The sequence below is a fragment of the Hyperolius riggenbachi genome, chromosome 5 (assembly GCF_040937935.1).
Source record: "Hyperolius riggenbachi isolate aHypRig1 chromosome 5, aHypRig1.pri, whole genome shotgun sequence".
NCBI classification, from domain to species: Eukaryota; Metazoa; Chordata; class Amphibia; order Anura; family Hyperoliidae; genus Hyperolius; species Hyperolius riggenbachi.
The window spans coordinates 355,211,832-355,229,652 of record NC_090650.1 but is presented as its reverse complement, the minus strand read 5'-3'; the positions used below and the strand labels follow the sequence as shown (position 1 = coordinate 355,229,652).

The window sequence follows — 17,821 nt, the reverse complement described above, 5'->3', positions numbered from 1 at the left end:
TGTTTGCCCTTTTCGCTTGGGGGAGGGAGGTGTTGCCAAACGGCCTCTCGAAAAGGATGCCTTACCACTCATCCCCTCTCCAATACGGGTAAAATAAAATGTGGTGGTGCAGCCAGCAGGAAGTTTTATGTTAGAATGGATGAGCTCACTACCAAGGAGAATGTGTACAATGGGAAGGAGGACACTCAAAGAGAACCCGAAGCAGTTCCTTGGGGGGGGGGGGGGGGAGGATTGGCAGATGGGACACGGGGCATGATGTTTTCTGCCTCTTGACATGCCTCTGTGTCCCTCACCTCCGCTCTCTGCCCCCCCCCCCCCTTCACCGCTGAGCTATAGCCCCCGAAATTAGTGACAATATTTTTCACTATCTCAGTGGGTAAATAGAGGAGAGGGATTCCCTGCTCAAACACCCACTAGGGGCATTCCTGCAGGCTTTCCAGAACCACCAGGGCAGCTCTCTCTTCCTGGCCGCGCCCCCTGCCGCTCCTACGCCTCCCTGCATGCTGCTGTGAGAGAGAGATCTCTCTTCTTCCAGTGTCGTGACTCAGAGGTCACGTAAGTGAAAGTGGGCCAGTGCGGCCAACGCGAGTGGCAGAGAGCGTGTTTTTGGTGGTTACCTGATCCGCCCAGCCCTCCGGATCAGGTAGCATATTTTTTTTATTTTTTATGAGCCCATCTCAGGCTCCCTTTAAGAAAATAATAAAAACCTTACGATGCTTTCTGCAGCTGCCGCAGGAGGTGGATCACTTTATCCCGTCCAGCAGCCATCTGACGTAACAGGAAATATTAGAACAAGTAACTCTCAACTTGAGTCTGAAGATATTGAGCTGTGAATAATAATACAATGGTTAATATGGATAGATAATGTGGTCTGTGAAGACCCCCCCCCCCCCCTCCCCAATCAGCACAAATAAAAATTCCATCACGTTTGGTTGGAGCTACACTTGTGCTGCTTTTTTTTTGAAGAAAATAGAAATCTTTTTTTGCCAGATGATATCACCCGGCCTCCCCTACAACTGCACACATAAATGAAACTGGTATGATTAGGTGGTGGTTTTATGTGGCAACAAAGGTCCCATTGGCAGCACATCACTAGGTACCAAGTTCCACCCCTCGAAAGGAGGACGATAAGCACAAAAGGTATTAAGAGGCGCCTAATATTAGATAAAACTGGGTTAAAAATAACTAAGAATTAAAAAAAAGGACGGATATGTACTTTACAGCCCCCTAGGCCTGCTGTCACCAACTGCCCCCCCCCCCAATTCTGTCCAACTCTGACTAGTGATCATTAATTTGAAATGCTGCTTTGCCCCCTGTTCAACAAAGAAGCAGTGCATGCTCTGTCCACTCCATGTAATTTTGCACTGCTGCCTGGATGCACAGCAGCTTGCGTACTTCAGAAATGATGCTCATGTATGAGTAGCACTTGTCAAGTACGCATACCCACAACACTCCCAGTACATCCATACAGGAGCGCCAAATTACAAGGAGCCCGAGTAGACAGTGCTGCTTCTTTGACCTCTGTGCGACTTGCTGCAGTCAGAGCCACAAACAGGGGACAGTGCAGCGCAATGGAGAGAAGCCCATCCAAAACAGAGAATAGGTAAGTAGAAGGATCCTAAACTACACATGCTGGCATAGATGCAGGGGTCTAGTCCTGGGAAAAGAAGTGAGTGGACTCACCTCAAAAAACCCTGCGCCAAAAATAGGCGCGGTCAAGCACAATGTGGGCGTGGTCACGGGTGGGGCCAAATATACATGACCTTAGCAGTGATGTAAAAGGTCTGCCAGGGAAGTTTTAGCTCTGCCGTAGTGTATTCCCCCAAAATAGATGCAATCTGACAGCATTTCACCAAAAAGACACAAAATCTGGTAGAAGTTCCTCCAAAATACAGATAATATGGCAGTGGTTCCCCCAAAATAGACAATGTGGCAGCAGCAGTTCCCCCAACATACACATAATTTGGAAGCAGTTCCCCAAAATACGTGAAACCTGGCAGCGGATCACCCAAAATACACGTAACACCCAACATACATATAATCTGGCAGCAGTGGTCCCCCAAACATACACAATCTGGCAGCAGTTCCCCAAAATATGCGTAATCTGGCAGCAGACGTTCCCTAACATACACATAATCTGGCAGCTGTTCCCCAAAATACATAACAGTGGTTCCACAAAAATGCAGATAATCTGACAGCAGTTCCCCCAAAATAGGTACCCCCAGCATAGGTAGCCAGGTCTATAGGTGTCCCCAGTATAAGTAGCCATGAGTATAGTAGTCCCAGTATATGTAGCCAGAGGTATATGTGCCTAGTATATGTAGCCAAAGGGATATGTCCCCAGTATATGTAGCCAGGGGTATACGTGCCCAGTATATGTAGCCAGGGGTATATGTGCCAGTATATGTAGTCAGGGGTATATGTCCCAGTATATGTAGCCAGGGGTATATGTGCCCAGTATATGTAGCCAGGGGAATGTGTCCCCAGTATATGTAGCCAGGGGGTATGTGTCCCCAGTATATGTAGCCAGGGGTATATGTGCCCCAGTATATGTAGCCAAGGGTATATGTGCCCCAGTATATGTAGGCAGATGTATATGTGCCCAGTTTATGTAGTCAGGGGGTATATGTGCCCAGTATATGTAGTCAGGGGTATATGTGCCCAGTATATGTGCCCAGTATATGTAGGCAGGGCAGGTGTATATGTCCCCAGTATATGTAGGCAGGGGTATATGTCCCCAGTATATGTAGCCAGGGGTATATGTGCCTAGTATATGTAGTCAGGGGGTATATGTGCCCAGTATATGTAGCCAGGGGGTATATGTGCCCAGTATATGTAGCCAGGGGGTATATGTGCCCAGTATATGTAGCCAGGGGGTATTCGTGCCCAGTATATGTAGCCAGGGGGTATTTGTGCCCAGTATATGTAGCCAGGGGGTATATGTGCCCAGTATATGTAGCCAGGGGGTATATGTGCCCAGTATATGTAGCCAGGGGGTATATGTGCCCAGTATATGTAGCCAGGGGGTACATGTGCCCAGTATATGTAGCCAGGGGGTATATGTGCCCAGTATATGTAGTCAGGGGGTATATGTGCCCAGTATATGTAGCCAGGGGGTATATGTGCCCAGTACAGGGAGTGCAGAATTATTAGGCAAATGAGTATTTTGACCACATCATCTTCTTTATGCAACGTCAAGACTGGGCCAAGAGATATCTCAAGACTGATTTTTCTAAGGTTTTATGGACTGATGAAATGAGAGTGAGTCTTGATGGGCCAGATGGATGGGCCCGTGGCTGGATTGGTAAAGGGAAGAGAGCTCCAGTCCGACTCAGACGCCAGCAAGGTGGAGGTGGAGTACTGGTTTGGGCTGGTATCATCAAAGATGAGCTTGTGGGGCCTTTTCGGGTTGAGGATGGAGTCAAGCTCAACTCCCAGTCCTACTGCCAGTTTCTGGAAGACACCTTCTTCAAGCAGTGGTACAGGAAGAAGTCTGCATCCTTCAAGAAAAACATGATTTTCATGCAGGACAATGCTCCATCACACGCGTCCAAGTACTCCACAGCGTGGCTGGCAAAAAAGGGTGTAAAAGAAGAAAAACTAATGACATGGCCTCCTTGTTCACCTGATCTGAACCCCATTGAGAACCTGTGGTCCATCATAAAATGTGAGATTTACAAGGAGGGAAAACAGTACACCTCTCTGAACAGTGTCTGGGAGGCTGTGGTTGCTGCTGCACGCAATGTTGATGGTGAACAGATCAAAACACTGACAGAATCCATGGATGGCGGGCTTTTGAGTGTCCTTGCAAAGAAAGGTGGCTATATTGGTCACTGATTTGTTTTTGTTTTGTTTTTGAATGTCAGAAATGTATATTTGTGAATGTTGAGATGTTATATTGGTTTCACTGGTAAAAATAAATAATTGAAATGGGTATATATTTGTTTTTTGTTAAGTTGCCTAATAATTATGCACAGTAATAGTCACCTGCACACACAGATATCCCCATAAAATAGCTAAAACTAAAAACAAACTAAAAACTACTTTCAAAAATATTCAGCTTTGATATTAATGAGTTTTTTGGGTTCATTGAGAACATGGTTGTTGTTCAATAATAAAATGATTCCTCAAAAATACCACTTGCCTAATAATTCTGCACTCCCTGTATATGTAGTCAGGGGGTATATGTGCCCAGTATATGTAGCCAGGGGGTATATGTGCCCCGTATATGTAGCCAGGGGGTATATGTCCCCAGAATAAGTAATCATGTGTCCCCCCCCAGCATGAGGGGAGCAGCGGAGTGGAAGGAGAGCTGTGAGCAGCGGTGGGGAAGGGCGGACATCTCCCCCCCCCCTCACCTTGGGGCTCTCCTTCCCTCGCTCTCCCCTCCAGAAGTAATGTGCGGGCAGCCGGCAGCCGGCGGGACTCACCTCCTCCTCGTCGGAACACCGGATCCGCGTGCCGCAAGTCTGGTCTGGTCCAGACCAGAGCAGCGGAACGCAGATCCGGCGCTGGAACGAGGAGAGGTAAGTCCCGCCCGCTGCCGGCTGCCCGCACATTACTTCTGGAGGGGAGAGCGAGGGAAGGAGAGCCCCAAGGTGAGGGAAGGAGGGGGGGGGGGGGATGTTCGCACTTCCCCACCGCTGCTCACAGCTCTCCTTCCACTCCGCTGCTCCCCTCCACAAATGCCAGGGGGGACGGCGTCCACCCTCGGGAAATAGTAAGTGGACGCCGTCCCCCCGCGTCCACGCCCCACTCGACCCCTGCATAGATGTAGTGTAATGCTAGGTACACATGATGCAATTTTCTGACAGATTTACTGTCAGATCGATTATTTCCATCATGTCTGATCTGATTTCCAATCAATTTTTCGATCGATTACTTTTGTTACGGTGATGCTGACATTCCATGTCTTTCACAGTGTACATGCTTGCCAACCTGCTAAGTGAGGCCCAGTGCACACCAAAACCGCTAGCAGATCGTCAAAACGCTAGCAGTTTTGGGAGCAGAGAGCCGATATTTGCTGGGTGCACATCGAGCAGATTTTGTATGTGATCCACCGGCCGCATCCGCATCAGCGTGGCTAATGTATCTCTATGGGCTGGTGCACACCGGCGGTTTGAGGTTTTAAGCAAACCGCAAACGTGCAGCAGGAGGCACGTTTGCGGCTTGCTAAAAACCTCAAACCGCCGGTGTGCACCAGCCCATAGAGATACATTAGCCACGCGGATTTTCAGGCAGATTCGGCCGGCGGATCCGCCCGGTGTGCACTAGGCCTGAGTGCTGTTTACTGACTTTAAAAAGTCCTAACAACTTTTTGAAGTAAAAGTGAACCTGGCTAGCCTGCTGATCCTCTGCATCTAATACTTTCAGCCATAGACCCTGAACAAGCATGCAGCAGATCAGGTGTTTCTGAATATATTTGCAGAACTGACAAGATTAGCTGCATGCTTGTTTCTGGTGTGATTCAGACACTACTGCAGCCAAATAGATCGGCAGGGCTGCCAGGCAACTGGTAGTGTTTAAAAGGAAATAAATATGGTAGTTTCCATATGACTCTCACCTTAGGTTCACTTTAAATCACAGTCGCGCGATTCCCGCTCATGGCAAACCGCTTGTAGAAGGAAGGCAGCACCGATATGCCAACAGTCGGAGCGTGCCCTGGTCCAAAACACCCCAGTGCCTCCTGGGGAGTGCCAAGTAGAAACACAGGAAGGAGGACCGGCACCGCTCTAATGTATCAATAGCTCTTTATTGAAATTTAAAAAGGCAGCAGGACAGACCGCTGTTTCGGGATAAACCCTTCTTCAACTGCTGGCATTGAGCAGTTGAAGAAGGGTTTATCCCAAAACAGCGGTCTGTCCTGCTGCCTTTTTAAATTTCAATAAAGAGCTATTGATACATTAGAGCGGTGCCGGTCCTCCTTCCATGGCAAACCGCTAGCGGTTTTGCAAAAACTGCTACACATTGTAGCAAGTGGCAGTGTTCTCACTGCCAAATTTGCGGTTATCGCTAACCGCAAACGCGGCAGTGAGAACACTGCCACTTGCTACAATGTGTAGCAGTTTTTGCAAAACCACTACCGGTTTGCCATGAGCGGGAATCGCGCGACTGTGATTTAAAGTGAACCTAAGGTGAGAGTCATGCAGTGGTTTGGCGGCGATTTGCGATCGTGATTAGCGTGCAAAGCACGCTAATCGCGATCTCTCCAAAACTGCCGCAGTGTCCAGTGATTTTTCCGCGTTAATCGCGGGAAAATCACTCCCGCAAAACGGTTTGCGATTATAGGTGTGAACGGGCCCTAAAGGTGGCAGGGTACACTAGTTCCTTTTACACTGTCAAAGGGCCATATTCACAAAATTCAGTAAAGTTGCCGTGTGCAGAAAGCATGCACCAATTTAATGGCTCTTTCACACTATGGCCCATATGCAATTTACTTTTTCTCCTGAGTTTTCTCCCGCGTGATATTTTAAAATTTGTCAATAAAATGCCTTTTACCTTAACAGAAAGCAATAAAATACTTAAAATAGTTTTGATAGTACTTTTCCACCTACATTTTGGTACTTTCTCAATTGTTAAGTGCTGAAAAATTATTCTAAATAGACGATGAAAAATGATCTCCTAGCTAAAAGTCAGGAGAGAAAGATAATTGCATATGGGACCCTGTCATAAAATGCCTTTTAAAGCGGTATAAAACCCTGACATAATATTCAAGAAAACATGCTTTCCTACTTTTTATATCCCATACAGTTATCATATTTGCTTTTGTGCATAAGTACTATTATTCATTTAGAAATTACAAGTTCCCAAAGTACAATTTTTTTTGCTCTCAGGGCTGCCGTTGCATTTTATTCATAACTGGTTTATTCATATTGTAGTGTAAGCAGAAAGGCTTTCTGTGTATCTGTCTGTTTTCTGGAGTGTCTGCACAGTCAGAGAATGTTTACATTCCTCACTTGATACAATTAAGTAATCATTTAGAAAATCGATTGGAAAGCAGATCAGACATGTTGGAAATAGTCGATCTGACAGTAAATCTGTTAGAAAATTGCATTGTGTGTACCTAGTATAAGCTCAGGTGTAATTTACACATTTACACAGTAACAATTTAGCACTTAGGGTAAGCTAAGACAGATCTTAAAATCAGTCAGCAGGAAATTTGAGGTGTTGTAACAGAATGATACTATTTATTGGATAACCAAAAAGTAAAACAGTGAGCCTTTGGCTTTTGAGCCGTCTACAGACTTTGTTTCTGTATACAAGATGTTAGACCACACAGCTATATATAGTCAGCAGGAGATGAATAGATTGTTTTGTAAATATAAATACTGTAAATGTAATAAAGTTGTCATTCTGTTTCAAAACATCCTGCTTTCACTGATGGCTAACACAGTACAATGTTTTGCTGCTACAAAAAAAAGTCAGGAAAGAGTTAAACTTTAGCACAAGGAATGTTGCTGTCATTCCATAGGGAAAAAACAAACAAACCATATATTTAACAAGTCTCAGTAATAAATCTGAAATTAGTCTGGGGAGAGGAGAACTAATAATTCCTGTCCATGAATGCTTGCATGAAGAAACTAATCCAAACTCAAAAGTTCTGCTACTTGAGCCCATATATTTTTCTTCTCAAAGCAGCTTGTTTGTCCCCTCTCATCATAAAGAGGACATGATCATCAGGTGACAGCAGATGCTGACTGTCATCACACACACTCTACACAAGTGAGAGAGATGCAGGGATCTCTGGAATTCAGGCAGACCAGAGCAAAGCAGGAGAGAGGATTTACTGTGACATGTGACCTCTTACCTCTCCAAGTCCTGCCCCCCTGCTGATTTTTATCGCCCTAGGCCATGGTCTTTATGGCCTTGCCAGAAATCCGGCCCTGCTTACCTCAATAACGACAAGTTCATATAAATACGGTTAGGGTAGGGGGAACTGAAATACCACAATACCGGCATGTGAATAAGTAGGTACACCTTATGGATTATGATCAGTGACTGGTTGCTGTGACTAGTTTGTGGCAACTCAATGGCCCATTTAATCAAGCAGTAGCAGTATGGTATTGTACCGTGTTAGCTATGATCAAAAGCAAGAAGTTTTGAATCTGGATGATACCATTTATTTGCTAAATGGCCAATAAACGATATCATCCTGATTCAAAACTTCTTCCATGTATTCAAAGCAATGCAGTGATTATTTTATGTTTAATGCCTGGTACTGTATACACCATGCAATTTCCTGTCAGATAGACAGGTGGAATTGATTATTTCCAACAAATCCGATCTGATCGTTTTTCTGATTGATTTTCCAATCACTTCTTGACCAGTCATAAGGGCAGAATTAGTATCCAGCGACAATGTCTACCTCTTGCTTGGGTTTTAATTAATTTAATGAGATTAATTATACAGTATAATCCCTTTATAGTAAACTCCAAGGGACCAGGAAAAGTAGTTTACTATATCAGAATTGGTCATACATTGTATATTTTTACAGACGCAGTTGCTGGGACCTGAGGACTGAGTTTACTATATCCAGAGGTTTACTATAACGAGATTCTACTATACCAAAAACTGCTTTCTATGTGCGATATATTGCATATGAACAGAGAAATTGCATAACAATATGTAGTTTGCCATCTTTACAGAAAACACTTATGTTATTTTTTAAAAGAAGGGATCTCTGCAATCTCAGCTTCAACATACGTAGCGAGATCCTTGTGTTTGTAACCTATGACATACATATACTGTACAACATTTTGTGGTCTGTAAACACCCTCATTCAATCAGAACTGTCCCTGCCATCTGCTAGTAGTGTACTGCTGTGCCTCCACACTATACAGTGCATGTTGTCAATCAGAAAGCAGGCAGAGAGCTGATAGAACATAGAATACCTGGAAGTAAGTTATAATGTGCACAGTTGAGTCAGAATGCTGAAATCCTGTTTGTCACTTCTCTGGGTCAGCCACTGCAGGTCTGCTTAGGAATGTACTTTCCCAGCATTCAGTGGAGCGTTCTGATAGGCGGTAAAGCGATCACTCCAAGACTGAAGGAAAAAGCCCCTCCCATCTCCCTCTCTCTGTAAGCAGCTGCTTATATAATAAGCTCTCAAGGAATCATAGTTGCAAAACTAAAATGTAAAACTAAGTGCAGAGACCTTTAAACTTGAGTTTAGCCCTCATACAGAAACAGTTTATATTTACCAGAATACCTTGTGTAATCTTCCCATAGACATTTTCACAGACTGGAGATTTGATTCAATATAAATGTCAAAGCTATTAGGAATAAAAGGGTTACTAAAGGCAAAAAAAAATAAAAAAATAATACAAATCAGTTCATCTAACCTGGGGTTTCTTGTAGCCCTCCCCGGAGTCATCCTTTGGCCACGCCGCCCTCCCGAGACCCTTCAGCCAGCAGCGTCGACCCTCCTCAAAGCTGGACAGTCGCAGGCTACTATGCATGTGCAGCCCCCAGCCGCACGCACACCGTGATTGCATGCGCAGCAGCGATTTTCATGTACTACGCATCCCAGCAAAAGGGAGGCGGTGAGGAGGCGTGTGGCGACCAGCTTTGGCTGGAGGGTCTCGGTAGGACGGCGTGGGCACAGAATGACTGCGGGGGGCTGCACGAAACAAAATAAGTTAAACTGGGTTTTTTTCCTTTGCCTTTAGATTTCTATTAAGGGCCAGTTCATATGGGCTTCTGACGCCGCATTGTTCAGATGCTTTCCCACAAAGCATTTGACATCTTCCGGCGGCTTACAGCCTTTTCACCCCCGCAGGGGGATTTGGAGATGTGACAGTAAGCTACCCTGGAAACAGCTTCCAGGGTTGGCTGAAACCAGGGGAAAAATCGGGATCGGAACGCAGTGTTCGCTTGAATGGGCAGCATTTTAACGACAATCGCAATGGCCGTCGTTTAACACCCGTTTGAACCGGCCCTAAGGCACCCCCAATCAATCTTGTCAGCTGAACATTGCATTGAAGACTGTTCTCTGTGAGATCAGGGGATGTTGGAGTTTGAGGCTCCATAGTTTTGTACTACTAGGTTTCACCATAAATCTATTCAGCCTGAATCAAACTGCAAGCTTGATGTAGCACAAAGCTATGGGCCATTTATCCCCCACCTCCCCTGTCCCTATTCCACAGAGATTTTCCAACATGTCCGATTTTGTCCAATGTCAGACTTTCAATCAATAAACAGCACAAAATCAATGGAAAGTCAATTGCTTGGATATGAATTAGCAATAGATTACTGGCAGATTCAATCAGTGATCAAAATCAATGCGTGTATGACCAGCTTTAGATATTTTTTGCCTAACTCGAGTGATAAAACTAGGGCTTATTGCAATCCTGTAATTAATTAACCAATTCTGCTGCTGGGACGAGAGCCTCACGTCCGTAGCGGCAGCTGCTACAGCCACAGGCATGCGATAGTCACATTCCTGCAATTCATATCCAACCAAAAGTCCCCTGAGCCAATCCAAACATGTTCGCCAAGAATAATCACCATTTTGGTGATCATTCTCAATTGGTGCCGCCGCAATGCCTCCCACTCATTTCCACCGCTTCCGCAGTGATCGTTAGATTAATGAATGGGAACAAAGTTCCCATTCATTCATTTCCCCTCCAGGCCACCGTGATCATTGGATGCCTGCGTCACTTCCTTAGTGACATAGTAACTCATTATTTCCTATGTAGCATACTTATTGCACGCTAATAGAAAATAATGCGCGAGGACATCGTGTGGCCAAATAGTAAAATTACACCTACAGGCATTAGGGACTGAATTTTATTGTAATATGCATGTCAAGAGGGCATATAATGTTTTAATTATGGGCTTGTAAATAGGGATGGATGTAAAAGTGAAAAAATGCATCTTCATTTCCAAATAAAATATTGTCAACATACATTATAATAGAGATATAATTTAAATGTTGCAATAACTGGGACAAATGGGCAAATAAAATGTGTGGCTTTTATCCATAGAAGAAAGTTTAATTTTAAAACTATAATGGCCGAAAACTGGAAATGATTTTTTTTCCATTTTTTTCTCCTTATTCCTGTAAAAATGCATTTAAAATAAAATAATTCTTAGCATAATGTACCACCCAAAGAAAGCCTAATTGTTGGCGGAAAAAACAAGGTATAGATCATTTTGTTGTGATAAGTAGTTATAAAGTTATTGGGGAATGAAGGGGAGGAGCGCTGAAATGTGAAAATTCCTCTCGTCCATAAGGTGAAAACAACCCGTGGGCTGAAATGGTTCATGCAGAGCATACAGTGCAGCAGAGCATTATACATACCTGCTCCTGGTATGATACACGTCTACTCCACTTCCTGTTTAGTACGTAAGTGCTGTGCAGCCAGCCAATCACCATGAAGGAACCGAAGCCGCAAGGTGATTGGCTGGCTGCATGGTACTTGCAAACTGAACAGCAAGTGAAGGAGACATGTATCACCCGGGGAGCAGGTATGTGTAATGCTCCGCTGCTCTGCATTAATTGTATATAGTACTGCCACCCCCCCCCCCCCCCCCAGCTCCCAGCCCCTCACCTATTCCCCCGCTCCCCCACCCCCCCAGCACGACCGCAGGGGCTATACACCGGTGGACTCAATTGCTTGGTCGGTAACCCAGCCCTGATCAAGAAGGGTATCTCATTTGTATCTGTTATACTTCAATGCTCAGAGGGGATTGGGGTTTTTGTCTACCACAACTTTATGCACATGATTTAGATATACTTTAGGAAAAGATAAAAGATGCAAACGCACAACATATCAAAAGTTTTAAATCCAGCACAATGGGGCATGCAGTGTTATGGCCTTTCCAGGCTTTCAACATAAATGATTAGTCTCATATGTCATATTTATGTTATAATTAATTCCCTCTGGCGGCAATGTGATCAGAGGAAGCTGCCTATTTGGCTCTGCCTCCTCCCCTGCCCCTCTGGCAGCCGGGGACACGGGTGTCACCAGAGTCTTTCGTACCGGTGGCTTCATCTCACATTGCCACCAAAGGAATTAATTCAATTACCCCCATCGGATACATTTGGCTGCAGCGAGACGGCCACCAAATGCATTTATGCGGCTAGGAATCTTTTTATTTCTAACATTGCCCGCAGGTGCACGGCCACTTTGCGTTTTGACCGGCCAGAACAAAAAGTGTCCGGACTTCGGGTTCTGGCCGTAACATATACATTCTTCACTTGATACAATTAAGTAAACATTCTCTGACCGTGCAGAAACTTTTGCTAATGAGTCCTGAACTGAAACATTGCTCAGAAATCATTACTGGGTACATTTACAATAGAAACAACAGTTATGAATACAATGCACCAGCAGCTTTCAGTGCAAATAAACAGAACTTTGGGAACTTATAATTTCTAAATGAATAATAATACTTGTGCACAAATGCAAATATGATAATTGTATGGGTTATAAAAAGTAGGAAAACACATTTTTATTGAATATTTTGCCAAGAGTTTAAAACCGCTTTAAACTCATCTCCATCAGGACCCCCAACTGACCTACTTCTGCCAGCAGTCACTGTACCCTCCATCTCTACCAGCAAGATCAAAACACCGTTTGGGACACACTTTAAGCATACAGGCAATCAGTAGCTGGCCCCATATTACTGTCAGCAAGCAGCTTGGGTCCCCATCTCTGACAACAGCCACTGCAGGCCCAAGATCTCCATAAGCAGGCACCACCGACCCCAACAGTCATCTACAACAACCACTCACCCCAAACTCTGTCAACAAGTGGCACTCAAATCTGCCCAGAGACCCAAGTTAACCCATTATCTGTTGGGAAATCAAGATGATCACGCTAGCTTTAGAAGCTACAGACTCTCAATATCTGCTACCAGAGGGGGAATATTTAAATCTCAATAGGACCCAGAGGCATGTCATCTGCACAATGACATACCTCTATCTTTCTATTGCCGCCGCCAGTCCCCCCGGGTCTGTTGTGCCCCCTGAAAATATCGCCAGGCTATTGACAATCTGCTTGTCGCTAGCCGTCTGTTTACCTGAGGCTTGTCAATCAGCCTCCTCCATGACAGGTTCCCCCCACTGCTGCTAGATTCCTCCAATTGGAAGCCAAGCCATGACCCAGGAAAGTTCCCCTGGGTCGCGGCTTGGCTTCCGATAGGAGGAAGCTAGCAGATGCGGGGAGCCTGTCATGGAGGCAGAAATGCGGAGGAGTACTTCATGGGTCACGGCTTGGCTTCCGATTGGAGGAAGCTAGCAGAGGCGGGGGGAGCCTGTCATGGAGGCGGCAATACGGAGGTCGGTTGACAAGCCTCAGGTAAACAGATGGCTAGCAACAAGCAGGTTGTCGCAACCATGGCAATATTTTCAGGAGGGCACAGCAGACAGGGGGGGGGGGGCTAGCAGTGGCAATAGAGAGACACAGAGGCATGTTATTGTGCACGACATGCCTCTGTGTCCTATTAAGATATAAATCTTCTGCCTCAGGTTCTCTTTAAGTACAGATACTCAATAAGATGCAGATTGTATGCAGTTCAAAATTGGGCCAATGAAATGTACTACCTACCAACTTCAAATGGTCCAAATCCAGTCTGCATGCAAGTCAGATTTATTTGCATCTCATGGGTCGTATCCATTATGTCATCAACAATTTACCAGGGCACCCAGATTCTTTGTCATTCTGGATTCATCCAATTTAAAGTAAACGTGTTTAGTGTAGGTGTACTTTCCTGCAGGCTACATTTACAGTGGTGCATTGCATCATAACAGCCTTGTGACGTGGTTTACAGCACTGCAATGCACCACCTATGCAATGTTGACAGTGCGGCAGGTAGGTTGCAGTATAACTGCAAGACGCACACCTTAACAGTGACGCAGTTTTCATTGACTGTATGCGATGAGGTGCAGCTATCCCAGTCGATTACATTCTTGCTGTTACAGGGACCACTGTGAATATTTCCTATGTAGTCCAGAGGCTTCCAATAGAGCCTGCTGTTGCAACAGAGGATCCCTCTTCATGTTATGTATGAATGAGCTCCCAGACATGGACAAGCACACCCAGATTGGGCATGCCCAGTGGAATGCAGCCCTTTGAGCACAGCGTTGTTCTACTGGACAGTCACAAAAACCCTACTCACACATGCCCAGTCCACGGCTGGGAGCATAGCCAAAAGAAATATAATAGACAATCTTTTGCTGAACAATTTTAGAGGGATCCTGTGCTGGAACATTGAGCTGTAGGACAATCTGCTGAGGTATGTTACTTTTTTTCCTGTCTTCAAGTGCACTGTAACCCTTTTCTAAATGCAGTATGAGTTTTTAGTCCTGACGTGCAGAGCTTTACTCTTGGTCTTAGGGTCCACACTGAACTGCCACTTAGATTAATATTTGCAAGCAGAAAACATCTGGATAACAGACGGGTCGCCATTATTTTGCAGTACATCCGTGCAAAACAAACAAATTTGACACAAATGTTGTTTTAATGAACGTTTAAGCATTGATTTTTAGTAATGCTTTCAAGAAGAACATAAAAAAAGCTGTACTACTCATGCAAGCATTAAATACATCTGAAGTAAAACCTAATTTTTTTAAATTAAAGTAGACCTGAAATGAAAGGAGGGAAAAGTTTTATACATACCTGGGGCTTCCTCCAGCCCCCTCCACACAGACTGCTCCCTCGCAGCCGTCCAAAGCCTCCTAAATCTTCCGGTAGGAGTCCCGTTTTCTTCAGCTTGGCTGCCCTGTCAGCGTTCTGCGCAGTACTACTACGCAGGCGCAGAACACTCCCAGCCACGGGAATGCGCGTGGGCTGACTGTGCCGAAGATAACAGAGCATCTACCGGAGGATCCAGGAGGCTTTGGACGGCTGCGAGGGAGCGATCTGCATGAAGGGGGCTAGAGGAAGCCCCAGGTATGTATAAAACATTTCCCTCCTTTCCTCTCAAGTACACGATGGGTTAAACCACTTACTCCTGAAACCATTCCTGCTGCTCTTGGTCTTTAGGGTCCCTCCCATTCCCATTTTTTAATATTCAACTGGCCGACGGCCCTTTTAATTCATATTCTCTTTCCAGGAAGCACCATGGCCATGCACGAGCTCAATTTAACTGGACATGCGTGACTCCTGAACCACACATGCCCAGTAAAAGGAATGATGCAAGAAAGAATACGTGCAGAACTACTTTCTTTTACTGGTCATGCACAGGTTCCGAAACTCTTGTTCACAGCCAAGTTAAAGTACACCTAAACGGAAAGGGATATGGAAGCTGCCATATTTATTTCCCTTTAAAAGTCATTGGGAACCGCTTTATAAAAAAAGAAACCAGTTATTTACCAAAGGAGAGGCAAGGCTCTGGGTCCTAATGAGCCTTCCCTCTCCTCTGCCGGTGCCCTCCGTGCAGGCGCTGGCTCCCCCGTTCAAATCCCCCGCTGCGGAGGCAGCTCCATACTGCGCATGGGCGATAGAGGGCGCTCGCGCATGTGCAGTATGAAGCGGCCCGTCTTCGGGAATACTCAGGCTCCTGAAGACTTTCCAAAGTCACGTTTGCTGGTGGAAGGAGCAGTATTTGACCAATTTAGTCAAATACGAATCCCGGGGACAGCGCCGCACCGTGGGCACCGGGAGAGTAAAGGCTCATTAGGACCCAGAGCCTTCCCTCTCCTTAAAGAAAACCTGAACTGAAAATTAAAAGTAAAAATAAGCATACACAAGTCATACTTACCTTCCATGTAGTCTACTCCTCAGTGTCTTTCTCCTGTCCCGCATCCTGTTTGTTCACTGTGATCAAGGGAATTTTCCATCCTCCATTTTGAAAATGGCCATTACCCCATAACAGCTTTCTGGTCAGCACACTGTTAAACTGTAACATCGCCCACTTGAGCCATAGGGAAACATAGACATTACTTGGCACATCAGTTGTCCTATCAGCTATAACTGACAGCAACTGATAAATAACTGACAGCAACTGATATATTTCAGTTCTGACAAAATTTTGTCAGAACTGGAAGAGATCATTGTCAGAAGAAAATAATGCGCTTCTGAGAGGAACTGATGGCACAGTAACCATGTAATGTTCATTTGAAGTTACCTCATGTGTTTATTTTAAATAAGTTTACTCAGTACAGGTTCCCTTTAAGTATCTGGTTTATTTTTTTTTATAAAGCAGTTCAAGGACTTTAAACAATACCAGCCTGGCAATTCTACTGATCTCCTTGGCTGCAATAGTGTCTGAATCACACACCTGATTCAAGCATGTGGCTAATCCAATAAGACTTCAAGGGGAACTGAAGTAAGAGCTATACGGAGGCTGTCATATTTATTTCCTTTTAATCAATACCAATTGCCTGGCAGTCCTGCTGGTCTATTTCTCTGCAGTAGTATCTGAATAACACCAGAAACAAGCATGCAGCTAGTCTTGTCAGATCTGACTTTAAAGTCTGAAACACCTGATCTGCTGCATGCTTGTTCAGGGGCTATGGCTAATAGTATTAGAGGCAGAGGATCAGCAGGGCTGCCAGGCAACTGGTATTGCTTAAAAAGAAATAAACATGGCAGCCTCCATATACCTCTCTCTTCAGTTGTCCTTTCAGTCTGAGTAACCAATCTGCATACTCGTTTAGGGTCTATGGCTAAAAGTATTAAGAGACAGAGGATCAGTAAGGCAGCCAAGTCCATTTGTATTGTAAATACCTCCATATTCTTCCCAGTTCAGGTGAACTTTGAGGGCTGGAACCCACTAGAATGATTTTGTGAGCGTTTAGGGAGATTTTCAAAACGCTAGTGATTTCCCTAAACGCTCAGCTAATGTTAATGGATGGGCCAAATTCCAATGGAGCAATTGCGATCACCAAAATCGCAGACGCAGGACATGCAGCATTTTTAGCGTTAAAGAGACTAACAAAATTTTCAGCCTTAGTTCTTCTATCCTATAAGTTCCTATGCCTGTTCTAATGTGCTCTGGCTTACTGCAGCCTTTCCTAATTGCACAGTGGCTGTGTTATCTCTTTTATATGATCTAATGTTTCCTAAGCGAAGGCTTGAATGTGTGGAATGTGCAGGGCTGCTTGTGATTGGATAGAAGCGATAAACACCCTCTGCAGGCCTGCTGCACACTCTGTATGACTCACACACTCTGCTTTAGTGAGCCTATCACAAGCTGGTTAGTTTGTTTGTAAACACTGCCTAAAACTGTTAATTACAAGCCAGGATTGCAGCAGTGGCAGAAACAGCACAGAGGGGCCCAGAAGAACATAATGAATAGAATGGTATGCTTTTTGCTGTAAAAATTTAAGAGTACAGATTCTCTTTAACACAGAGCAATTTTGCTAGTTTTTAAATTACTGCACAGTGTAAAAAAAAAAAATTAATTGAAAGGACCAATCAGAATTAAAACCACTAATCGCTACACAATCGCTGGCAAAACACTTACACTTTTTAAAATCACTAGAAAACGCTCATGAAATCGCTTACAATATGCTCATTAAAAATGCTAGCGATTAGCGATAGCGCTTTTCAGGGCTGTGGATTCAGTACAAAAATCCACCAACACCTCAGGATAGGATTCTCCTGACTCCTCTAATTTGCATATTACAATTTTGTTGATTAAAAGTATGTAACATGAAATGCATCTCTTAATTGCTAACGTTTAGGAATTTTAAAATACAACTGAAGTGAGAGGTATATGGAGGCTGCCATATTTATTCCTTTTTAAACAATACCAGTTACCTGGCTAGCCAGATGATCTTCTGCCTCTAATACTTTTAGTCATACACTAAAACTAGACCTTGGTAAGAGTACTTGAAGACAGGAGCAAAGAACATCAGGCCCTAGGCAAT

At 44.6% G+C, this 17,821-nt stretch overlaps 1 protein-coding gene across 2 annotated transcripts in view; it reads right to left on the bottom strand.

Moving 5' to 3' along the window:
* Window positions 1–8,986, bottom strand: part of ADHFE1 (alcohol dehydrogenase iron containing 1) — a 78,368-nt gene extending 69,382 nt beyond the window's left edge. Inside the window, exons 1-2 of one of the 2 annotated variants that reach the window (XM_068234804.1) lie at window positions 8,892–8,986; window positions 713–827 (exon numbers count right to left, since the gene is read on the bottom strand). In XM_068234804.1, the coding sequence (XP_068090905.1) occupies window positions 713–768 (56 nt within the window). In that variant the 5' untranslated portion in view covers window positions 769–827; window positions 8,892–8,986. Of the gene's footprint in view, window positions 1–712; window positions 828–8,891 lie in introns of those variants that run through there. The other variant, XM_068234806.1, reaches the window with a different exon arrangement.
* Between the last annotated feature and the right edge of the window lie 8,835 nt (window positions 8,987–17,821).